The 12641-nt window shown below is 37.1% G+C and overlaps 1 protein-coding gene across 3 annotated transcripts in view; it reads left to right on the top strand.

The window, feature by feature from the left end:
* Positions 1–10581, top strand: part of MTA3 (metastasis associated 1 family member 3) — a 132818-nt gene extending 122237 nt beyond the window's left edge. Inside the window, exon 19 of one of the 3 annotated variants that reach the window (XM_051783138.1) lies at positions 6400–10581. In XM_051783138.1, coding sequence (XP_051639098.1) covers positions 6400–6535 — 136 coding nt within the window. In that variant the 3' untranslated portion in view covers positions 6536–10581. The remainder of the gene's footprint in view (positions 1–6399) is intronic. The other 2 variants (XM_051783140.1, XM_051783137.1) reach the window with 2 other exon arrangements.
* Positions 10582–12641: the final 2060 nt, after the last annotated feature.

Genomic DNA, 12641 nt, shown 5'->3' with positions numbered 1-12641 from the left:
TAATTTACTTTTTTACACATTCTGTCGAGCTACCTTTGCTTGGACTTGGTGGTTCTACTCCACTCTACTAAGTTGGACACTGTGATGAAATGCCATGAATCCAAATACAGGTTTTCCTCCCTTCCTCGAGGGAAGGACTGTCTGAGGAATATGGCTCTGTGCATGGCTCTGCCATCACCACTGCTGAGTGATGTGAGGTACTGTCCCTGCTGAGCTCACAAAGCTCCACCCAACACACAAAGGCAAGTCCATGCTGAGCTCTGTGGTGTCCATCATTTACCAACTAGATCAAGGGTTTGTTTTTTTTTTAGCTGTTCCTACCACAAATGATTTGGTATGGCCTCCATGCTTCTGGCTTCTCTGATAAGTCAGTCCTGTGTCTCAGCAGTAGGTAACCTTAGTCTCTTGGTGGAAAGTACTGAGCTCACAGATGTACTGGGAGGATAATTTTGCTGATGGTTAAGATTTAGATTTACTCTTCATGTGATGACTGGTGTGTGACAGCATCTCTTTATAATATTTCTTAGGGGTTAGAAGTTTTCCTTGATTCCAGTATTCAACTGAAAAATGAATAGTGATGCTGAGAATAAGACTTTTCTTTAATACTTCCCTCCTAGCATCCTAAAGCACTTTAAACTATTAATGAAATGTCCTATTTTCAGGGGAAATGGAAGCATGTAAAAATCTATCAAATGAGGTGATTATTCCAAAAGCCATGACAGTTGTTTGCAGTAAAACTGGATAGAAATAATTTCTATAGTGGATAAGGTTCCTGTTGTTCCAGGCACTCTAAAAATGCACACAAAGAGATGGCTTCTGCTCTGAGGAGATTTTGATCTGAGTGGATTTTAAATCAGCAGTAGGTTGAAAGAGGCAGAGAAGTGGCTTGTGCCATACAATAGACCAGACATGACACAGTCAGAGAACTCTGTGCTTTAAACATTTGACCTGAATTTTTCCTCCCAGTAAAGAAAATGCTTAAGCCCCATTATTTATGGCTTTCTATATATACATAGTAGCTATAATCTGTTGCTCTGAAACACAAAAAGTCAGAGAAAACCTCAAAGTGGTGCGATACTTGAAAAAATTCTATATTAAGCTGCTTAGGAAGACCTGACACCATGATTTGTAACTGGTGTGTCTAAAAATTATTGTTCATAGAGAACAGTCTTGCTCCATAAATACTGAAAACAAATTTGAAGATAAACACCAACAAAGGAAAAAATTTCCTTGCTAGCAGGAGAAAAACAAGATAAACTCTTAAAACATTTAGATGATGTTGGCATGTCTACAGCAGCCCCTCTTTAATCTTATAAAGGTTGTATCACTCTATCTACCATCTGTATGAGTTTTATAATGCAACTACGTGGCTCATGGCAACAGCTTTCTGGTAGCCCCATGTTGATTAAAACTTTGAATTTGTTTTTGTGAATTAACATTTCCCAAGGACCTTATTTTTAAAAGGTGTGTTAATGTCAATCCACTTCTGCCTTCCAAATGTGTTTTTTCCTGGTTTCTGTCATTTTGGGGTTAGATAAAATTTTAATGGAATATGGGAAAGCTTTAACCTGAAAGTGCTAAGGAAAAAAAAAGTCTAAACCAGCTAGCCAAATAGTTAATTAAAATACTTCTAATTTCCATTAGAAATGTAGGAAGTGCTGTGAGTCAGTCTTTGTAACCTGTCAGGCTTCTAAGGATCTGCGCCTACAGCTTTATCCCTGTTAAATTCTCTTTGAGCAGAGAGCATTGGACACATTTGGGCCTTTCACTTCTTTTTAAAAGTCTGTGGAAATTAATAAAAAGCCTATCAACTTCCTAAGATAGTGTCCCCTCCTGTAATTTAATCCACTGAATAGTTATAATGTACCTCTGGATACAAGAAGCCCTGAGAGAAATGAGAAATAATTTCACCTAAAACCCCTGAGGAATGATGGTTATTTTTTAGATAGCTGTTTTTGCCTACTGGCCTTGAGCTTGCACTGAAAATTTACATTGCACAAAATTTACATTGCCTCGGAGCAGCAGCAACTTCCCCTTTTTTCTTTTCTTTTTTTTTCTTAGTTTAGTTTTTCTCTCTGAACAGCTCAATGGTGTTAGACTGATTGCAAGTTTCACATAAAATTTGTGCCAGAACACAAAATTTTGCCTTCCAGCATTGGCAGTATTTCATGCATCCAGCACATTTAAGTTGCTGTTTAGAGTTGGCAAGTCATAGCAGAATACTTTACCCCAATTGAGAGATTAGGTGGAATTTCAACTATGATTGTCCAGGGAATCGGTTTTCTTACTCCTGCTGCCGACCTGTACATTTTCCTTGTGCTACCAGCAATAATTAGGTAACAATACATTTCTACAGCACTAGTTCTTATATAGAAAAATGTTACTCAAATAGCATCAGTCTAGGAAAGACTCAGGCAAAAATATCAAACTAATTTAAAGAGTGTGAAAAATAATACTATGTCCAGGTTTGTGTTAGGTCATTAATGTGTTTTTAGTGGAAACAGAGAATCAAAAGCTATTCTGGATGTTGGTATTTAAGAAGAGTTACGGACATCGCAAAAGTGCATATGTGTTGGGGACAATTCCTCTTCATAGGAAAATGTTTGTTTCTTTCAAAACAAGGCTTGTCACCTGCTAAAATGTCAGTGAGCCTATACATGCAATTCATGTCTCTCACAGTAAAAACTTCTGCCATAAATTGTATTTATTATATTACTTCTTAAGTACTGTTGGTGTAGCCGATAATACCAAAGTTGGTCCAGTCATCACAACTGTGAGTCTAATGCAGAGGAGGCAAGACAGATGCACAACAGTCTGTATATAGTGTTAGAAAGATATGCTTGATATCAACAAAGCAAAAGCAAGTAATGCCTTTATCTCCTACTACAAAAGGCTTAAAAACATATCCTTGACGAACATTAATTGGAGGTCACCTCTCTTCATTCTATTCAGGTTTAAAAATTGATATGGTTTTAGTGTGGGGCATAATTAGAGAAGGGAACTTTGTGTCAGCTTTTACAAATGTGAAATTTTGTTACCAGCTATCCTATTCCTGAGAAATCTGGGCATAACACATTATATGGGATTGTATTTAACTTCACCAGATGGTTAGTTACATGGAATGCACTTGGATCCTGAGAAAGGGTTGATTGGTTGAAATGATTCACCTGATTAAATTTAAGCATGGCATAAATACTCTATACAGCCTACTACTTCTACCCAGTAGCTTTCAGTCTGTGTATGTGTCATGGTTTGACTTGCAAAGAGACGATAGGTCTTCATCAAAGCCTTTATTAAGACTTAGGTACATTTCCATATTTCCCCAAGGAGGTGCCAAGGGTCTTGCATACCTTTCTCTGCAGTTACTAATTGAAGTATCATGCAGACATAAAGAATGTTTCTTATTCCTACATTAGCAGCAGTACATCACATTTGACATAAAAATGAGCACAGTGGCTTTATATATTGATCACCTTTTAAGAGTTTATTTCATTCTCAGACCTTTGATCTCGGGAGGGCTAGAAGTACAATGCAGAGGCTTTAAAATACTTTCAAATTTGCATTTCAAGTCTGTAGTGCATCATGCTTCAAACACTAGTACAAAAGTCAAAAGAAAAAAAGGCAGGGGAAATGGCAATTACTCTTTCATAACAACTGCAAAGGATGTTACCCACGATACTGATATTAAAGCAATTTACTTGCCATCACCAAATAAAAGCTTTATGTAATGAAAACATATGGCTGGTATTGAGTGAAAAAGGGACAGGAAATTGAACATTAAAGGTGACTCTGCCTTTAGTTCAGTGTATCCTTGCAGGAGGGAGAAGTGCTCTGAGTGAAAGGTTGACAACAACTTTATCTTTGAATTTCCTACCTTTCATCAGCTACTATTACAACCTGCATGTTTAAGTGTTAAAAAAACTCTGAAAAATTATAAAACCTGATGAGTGCCTCTCAAAAATCTTTACTGTATTTAGATGCTAAATTTGCAGTGTAGAGAGTCCATTGCCTCCATCTTCTTTTTTTTTTTTTTTTTTTTGCAGTAAAAAGAACAGTTTTGGCTTTTAACGAAATGGTTGTTTAACTATAACATTTAATGAAGTCAGTGGAAATTTCCATTCATCCAATTTTATTTCTGAAAGACTGTATCCCAGACAGCTAATTCCTGGAAGCATTTTCACAATCCTGTTTAAATAAAAGTGCTGGATTGTCTTTGCAGAGTGCATACCAGATTAGTTCTTCTGAAAGTCTACGTAGAGCTACTTTCATTTATACTTAGTGAGGAGTTGACTCTGTTTGTGGTTTGCTTGATGTAATGATGTGATGACTTTCTTATTCTACCTTTCTCCATGCTGGTTTTGAACCAGTATTTAATGAGAATGACTACATGTTTTATTTTACTGTACTGTCCTTACAAAATAATCACAAATTGTAATCTCAAATACTTTAGTGTCCTTACATTTCGTATCTGCTGCAAATTGCTTTCATAAGTAGGAACTTCTTGGCAGTTTATAAAGTTGCCTTATTAAAAATTCAGAAGGGCAGACAATTATCAGATATTTTTGTAAACCATGGGCTTCTCAAATGATTAATAGCTACATTTGTTCTGTAAATAAATATGAAGTTTCCCAAACAAATATATCAAAAGGGATCCAGTTCTGTAAGCTTTTGCTGAAATCATTCTTATTTATAATCAGTATGGATAATAACTATTGTCTATTCACATGAATTTCTAAAACCCAGTTGTCTCATTATTTTAAAAATACATGTTTCTGCCCATCTCAGGTTACATTTCTATGATCTTACTGTTCTAGCGGGTATGTGATATCTTGTCAATCAGCTTAGTATCTTCTTAGGCCTAGTTTAAGATGCCCATGTAAAGTACTTAAATAATAAGGTTTTTTTCTTCATGGAGTTGTGTGAAAAACCTAAACTTAACTTTCTAGTGATTTCTTTCCTTTTATTCTGTTGTGCTTATTGCTGAATGATGCTAAATTGTAATTTGTTATTCCAAGCTATGAAGACATCCTTCCTTCAGGTATTAGACATCCTTCCTTCAGGTATTTGAAAGGAATACATCTCTGAACCTTTAAAATATATTAACCAAAGCAGATGTATTTTTCAGACTTCCTTTAATCTTTATTACCAGAGTATATTCTCCTCCTTTGTGCCTTTTTTTTCTTTATGTTCTCTTCTGTGGCCCAGTTACTTGACTGGAAGCTTATATCCCTGAGTAACACTCAACCTGTAACTAAATATGTGTTTGAATTTAATATACAAATTGTTATTTTAGAATTCAATGTAATTTATTTAGAGCTGATCCTGTATTTTCAATGTCACGTGCCGCTATTTTTCAGTTTGAGAGGTAACAGCCCATTTAGATGAAAGGGAAAAATCCTTCTTGAGTTGCCATCTCAGATCCTTGATGCAGGTGGGCACCTCATTACCCTGTAGTTTGTAGGTCACACTCTCAAGTCAGAAAGCTTGAATTAGAAAACCTGGTCTTGTTTAGTGTTAGAGGCTCCAGTTTGCTTTAATTCATTTCCAGAAGCTCAAAATCCCTGTAATTTATAAAACTACCTAAATGAAAGCTGGGTTTCTTGACTTGAGTGTATTCAGAAAATAGGTAGTTTTCCAGTAGCATCTAATATTCAGGGCTCTGCCAATGAAGATAGTTCTTAGCATACTTCATGTGTGCTATTTCTGTGTTTTCTGATACTCTACCCTGGATACACTCAGCATTGTGGTTATGGATTTATAATGGTAGAGAAACAGAGTAGTCTCTCTAAAGAGACTTAGCAAGACTTTATGCTTCTTGAATGTATAAGATTACAATACAAACAACATGGCCACTTGTAGTTAATGTGTTTGATTTTTCATTTGAAAGTCTAAAATGAAAGTTAATTTACTGCACTAGAATGGCCCTAGTTAGAAAGCCCAGAGATCCAGTTTATGTGTTATCTGCAGAAATGATACAGTGCAAATAACAATAATTGCTCCCACTCCACCACTTTTTCAGAGGTACCACATTCACTTGGGTGCTAACAAGGTTCCTTCTTCTGTGTTTCTTCATTCCTACATTAAAAAACACGTGTGAGGATTCACCATTTGAACATTCTGGCCCAAGATTTCATGTAATTAAATACTAATGTCCAAATATTGTCTAACACCAACCCACTTTTCACTGAGTCATTATCAGACAACTGTGAATCATCAATTGATGGACAGGGCTCACTCTTGTTGACTGCAAGTGTTTTCCAATGAACTAACCTTCCTGTCTGGTAAGAGTATTTGCTATGTTTGTTACTGGCTCATGAGCAGTCTTCTGTTAAAGACTGAGATTTATCTCTTCTGTTGTCTCTCTCTTCTTTCCCTCCTTTTCTCCTTCCCTCCTTACAGAAAAATCCGTAAGAAGTTCACCAGATCACAGCTGAAAAGAGCTTCCAGAACACCTTGTTCTTCAATCATTGCAAAGACAAAGTCTCTCATGAACAATAGGCAGGCACGAACAGAGCCAGGAACCATCATGCACTGAAGATATAACAGCATCAGCACCATAATAATGTCAAAATCATGTTTAATTGTGAATGCAGATACAACAGTACTTCACACATCTTTGAGACAGAAACACTATATGGACATATTGTGGCTGGGTTGTGTGTTCTGGGCAGGATCCAACAGCAGCCCTTGTTTTCCCTCACCTCTGCAAGGGCTACTTCTGGTTCAGTGTGCAGGCCTAACCCAGATTCCTTCTATTCCCAATCATCAGTGTTAGCTGATGAGGGAGGAACTGTTTGCACTGACCACACTGAAGGAGTATGGATGCAGAGTCCACCCACCACATTTGTCTATGCCTCCTAGTGGCTCAATACAAAAATATGCAGCTTTCAAAACTACTGCAGTGTCTTTAAAATGGGATTTAGCCTTGAGGGGTTGCATTTTCAAAAACAACTACAAACTTCGTTGATATTTTTCAGTATTGGTTTGAGTCACTTTGGGTTTGATTTTCTGAACTGCTGAACATCCAGACCCTGAAACAAGGACAAGGTATTGTTTAGCAGTTCTGAAACTTTGATTGAATTAGGAAGTGCCCATAACTAGTGACCAATTCTAAAATGTAGGCCATATTAGCTTTGATTAAAATCCTGGAAAGTATTATGTGTGGCTGTGAACATCCAGCTGGACTAGTTGCATGTGTAAGAGCTAGTCCTATCGTCTATATATTTGCAAGCATCCACTTATTTCTTTGGGTATTTTTTGCATTTCTTGAAGTCTATTCTGAATAGTGAAAACCAGCAGAACACCATTCCCAGAAAACATGAAGAAATAAAATATTTCCTATTAGAAATGTCTCTCCACAAAATAATTTCTACATTTTGATATGTCTGGATAAAAAGATGTCTTGCAGAATGCTTTGAAGTTCATAAATGTAAGGCTACAGGTGGATACTTACCATGGAGAGATGATGTGCCTTTTGAAACTGCTTGTAGGAAACTGTCAGTCTCCCAGAAAGTGGGAATGGCAACAGAGGCAGGTCTTTTTTCTACTCAGGTACTTACAGGTGAACAATCTCTGTCCTACTTTGAAATCCAGAGAAAACCAGCGTGTAGCACTGCTCTGTAATGTGTCAATTATCTGAGGCAAGTTGTCCTTCAATAGGTTTGGATTCTGTACGGCTTTTTACGATGTGGTCAGACACTGAACGCGTCATAGTAAACTGAGATGAGCTTCAAAACTTTTTTTCCTCCCTCTTTACTACTTAGCTCTAATGGTGTAGTAATAATTGTGAGGTTTTCATCCAGTTGTGGACGTGCACTCAGCTTTGGGGTTAGAAAGACAAAAATGTAAGTGATGTGTCATACCCTCTGGGTGATGCCCCCAAAGTTATTTCCCCCATGCATTTTATGGTTTCAGTCTGAAAGAGCATCTGTATTCTCCATGTAGGATTTTGAGCTCTTGAGACAGAGACCCAGATGCTTCTTCAGAGATGAAAGCACCCTGACCTCTTGAGGGGACTTGCTGATGGTTTTCTGGAGTGATGGATCCAGGTCTTGTCCACTGTCCTTCACCAGCAAGAAAAGGGTGATGGAGAGATTCACGACATGAAGTACTTGCTCCTAGTGCCCTGAACACCTTAGTGAATGTCACTGATTTGGACACAGTTGGAGAAGACCTGTGATTCATCTGCTTACAGAACTTTCCAGTAGCCACTGAAGTGTACAGCCCTAGGACTATCTTCTAGGCACAGGATCTGCTTCTTCCTCTCAACAGGAGGGCTCTTCATCAGATAGCTGAGCAGAGACAACCTACTCTTATTATTAAGGATTGCCTTTATTAACTGCAACATATGGAAACACCTTCTGTATAATACCTTCCTCACCCATTAAAATAAAGAAAACATGATTACTCAGCAATCTGTTTGACTGAAAGTATGAAAAACATTACCAGAACAAGCTCCCTCAGACATCAGTGAAATCACACACAGTAGACTCATTTTTGAAGTGTCATTAGCTGTAAGGTTGTAGATTTTTTTATCCTGCCTTATTAAGCTTGTACTCAAATTATTTCTTTAGTCAGTGTGCTCCAATGTCTAGACAGTATTTTGTAAAATCTCTGTGTGTTTCTGCTTTTGACAATAGTATTAGTATCCGTAATAGTCTGATGTGAAGTCTTTTTTTCTTCTTTCCCTCTGAGGAAAGATATATTGGTAACACAGCTCCCTGTTATGCAGCCAGCTGCCTGGTACCGTTATCTTTTGCATCAAACAGCCAAGGTAAGGAAGAATCCTTTGCTGCTCCAAGCTGAGATACTTCATCTGAATACACTGGAAGTAATTTCACCTCTGCCCAGCAAAGTCATTTCACAGGTTGCAATAACCAACCCTTGGGGTAGGTAAGGCATGGAGAAGACCAATTGCTGGAGTAACTTCTGCTGTCTTTAAACTGTTCTGCATGCAGCTGCACAGAGACTTTGTCTCCTCTAAACTGCACAGAGTGCACAGAGAAACTGCACGCCATGTATTGCACCTTTGTCTTTACCTGCTCTCTCTCCATCTTACCTTTCCTGCAAGATGTTCTTCAGAGACGGATACAGGATTTACCTGTGAATTTCAACTGAGAGCGTTGATGGAAGATCTGCTGAAGACATATTCCTGCTGCATTTGCGCATAATGATTTAAATTTTTGTAGAAATTGTGACACTTCTTACTACAATATCATGCAATTCCATGCTTTCTGTTGAGTTAAAAGATTTTTCACTGACTGTGAGCAAAGATGACACATTCCTGTGTAAGCTGTAACAGTGTATCCACAACAAGTCAGAGCTCTGTACTTTTTTTAATCAAGCTTCCCAAGTTAGTTATTTTAAAACCAGCTAACATATCTCAGTCATCAATAATGACATTGAGTATAAACATAAACCTTGTAAGCAAGGACAAGAGGTTTGGTACTTACCGTGGGTATGAGCAAGAGAATCTAGGCAGCATCAGAGCTGCATTTACCGTATGATTTATTTTCCCGTTAGCTGAGTAAGAAATCTGTCTGAAAGTTTGCCTTTCCATTTACAAATATGGGGCTAGAAAACCATGCAAAATGCACAATCTTTTTGTGTTCAGAGGCCTCATATAGAAAGTAAGAAGATTGTTTTAACATCTAAAATGTCTATGTTGCCATTTTCATCTATATAGCTACTCTACTGTCTTGAAATATTGTGTATACTGTTTTCAGATTATTTTTAAAGGCCCCTACTTAGAGATGGAAATTTTGATTCTGTAGGATGGAAAAGGGAGGTTTTGAAATACTCAAGATTGTTTGAAATGTGTTTGTGATATGAAAACAACATCTTTTAAAACAGTGTTTTGATTAAGGGCAAATATAGCCTTTGTTTCTGCAGTCCAAACCTTGCAACATGTTATGAAAAACTTGGAACTGGAACTGAAATGAAGAACAAACAAGCAGTAGAAATGGTGAAATGGAGCCTGCACTTACAGAATGTGCACTTTTTTAGTAATCTAAAGTGAAATTTTTTTTAATAAATATAATTTCAACAGAGATACTTTCTTAATTATGAAGGCTTAAAAAATGAATGGCTGCACAGTAATTTCCAATATAATCACAGCATAACATGCCACAGCCTTTGCAGAGAACAATTATAGTCCTTCAGAAATACTATATTGCATAGTATGATTTACTGGACACAGTGTCTTTATATATGTGTACTGCTATGGTAATGGAATTGTTAGAATCCTTTGGAAATGTCAGCAAAATAATATGCATTTTTCATTTTCTTTTGAAGGTCCTTTATAAAACCTGTGTCTTCATAAGCCAGAGGGGGTGTCAAGAGATCTGAGTTTATATAACTGCACAGTGGAATTTTTTTGAGTAAGTCAGGACTTTTTTATTCAAATGTTGCATGTTGAGGGAGGAAACCTAATTTTGGAATACATGGGGTTTTGGATAAGAGTTTTGAGGTTGTACTATATAGTGATCAACAAATTTGAAGAATATGCTCCTGTTACTCATAAAGATTTAACAGTTGGTATTGAAATACAGTATTGATTAAATAAAAACAAGAAGCATTAAAGAGTTGTCTTTTTAAAATTATGTTGTTTAGACTAAATATTAATTTCTCAATGGAATGGTAAAACTGGGAAGCTCCATGTTGGGTGTTTGAGGATGTGTGGAGCACCTTAGAATGAAACAGTACTATTTGATTTGCATTAAAGTGTCTTTGTGTACAAACTCTGTGACTCTTGGCCCTTTTTGCAGGAAACTAAATTTCTAGATTGATACTGTCATCCCGTTTTAGGCTATTGAATAGTCAAGAGACTGAAAACTGATGAACTGCATGAGAGTTAAAAACACTAGTAGATAAAATGGGGATGAGGAAAGAAGACTCAAAAGTTGGGAAAAGAGAGACATGAGGTATTGGTCCTTGCATTGGAACACTAGAAGACTTCTCAGGATTGAGCTGAAATCTAGGCAAAAGGACTCATAGTCCACAAAAAAATACTAGAAGCTACAGTGCCTTGCAGTCTCCAGTGCATTGGCCCATCTAAACTTTGCAGATCTGTATTAGTGTCAGAAACTTTGCATGTTGTTCATTTGGTAACACCTGGAACTGGTGACTTCTATGTAAATATGAAACATTATCTGAATCCTCTTCTTTACTAACATCTAAGGTAATGTCCACAAATTAATCAGATGTTTTTTCCAGGGAAGGAGGATCATATAAAGGACTTCTGAACAGAAGTAATGCCTGCTGCTTCACAGGTTTGTTTGAGGCAATTGTTTCCATCTCCTAATTCCCCAGTCTGTCTTGGGGAATGCAGGATGCTTGGTCCACACTCTTACTATTGTTACCAAATGTTTGCATTAGAATGGATTATCTTTTTCTTTGTTTTCTCCCCTCCCCTAAAGAGACCTGTGCACATTCCAAGTAGCAAAACTCATTTCCATTTAATTGGCAAGATGAGTTATATTTACTAGTCCTTTGAGTTATGTTTACTAGTCCTTCTGGGCGAGTTGCATTCAAAGCAAGGAGGAGATGATCTCTAGAAGCAGTCCTTTGCTGGTAGAAATGAGGAACTGGGAATCTCTTTAACAAGGCTTAACCAGGCTTACAAGGAATCTCAGTCAAAAAGGAGGAGGTCCAAGGTACTCCTCGCTTTCAAAATATGATTCTAAAGCCTTTCCCTTGTCTAGTTGAAATAGGTACTTAATGGTTCATTTTAGTCTCTCAATTTTTTAGTTCACTGTAAAGGTATTGGTCACATACTAAGCCTCAGCAATGAAAGGATATAAAGTGTTTTTCTCTCCCTTGCACTAGCAGTCAGAAAAAAAGAAAAAGATTTAAAAAACCCCAAATTAAAAGATTAAAAAACCCCCCAACCAACCAACCAACCAACCAACCAAAAAAAGACAAACAAACAAAGCCCTCCCCCCCCCCCCCAAACAGCAAAACATGGCTGTGCTGTCTACTGGAAAGCAGAAATTATTAGAGAGGGCATTTTACTAATAGGTGAGTTTTATCTTGGTCCTTGGTATATGCAGAACTTTCATAAAAGCTTGTAAATACAGAAAGCATTTTCTGTGAGACCTGTCTGACACCATGACACTTTTTCATGAAGCCAGATGCACTATGGCTATTTTATAAAACAGGAAAATAGAAAATACCTGAGTGTTGCCAATTCAGCTTAACATAAAAGTCCTCCGTGCGCTTTAAGGCCCTGTTATATTACAACCACTTATTACCACTGTGGCAAGACCAAAGGTTCTTCAAATATACATTATTTGTGTACACACTGAAGTGTGTTCCTTATAAGCTAAGCAGAGGGATCTTTATAGAAATTAAAACTCTTTATTACTCATTTAAATGATGATAAAACCTAGGTGTCAGGCCAAAGAAGTGTCTGAAGTCGTATTTAAGATACACACTCAAGTCAAAGTCTGCTTTGTGTAGCTGGGATGTTCCTTAAGTATGAGAACTGACACTGATGTTATGCAATAAGCCCAATTGTTTTTAATTTAAATGGTTTAATAGAGTTTTATAAGGAAGGAAACCACCTGCAGAAATAATCTTATTCTGTACTGCTTTGGGCAACAGAATGGGAGGAAAAGGATTAGAGCCACATTTTGATACTG

The sequence above is a fragment of the Manacus candei genome, unplaced genomic scaffold (genome assembly GCF_025592945.1).
Source record: "Manacus candei isolate 608988 ecotype Guabito, Panama unplaced genomic scaffold, ASM2559294v1 h1tg000017l, whole genome shotgun sequence".
NCBI classification, from domain to species: Eukaryota; Metazoa; Chordata; class Aves; order Passeriformes; family Pipridae; genus Manacus; species Manacus candei.
Note: the sequence above shows the minus strand (reverse complement) of the source record. Positions and strands in the feature narration are given on the sequence as shown.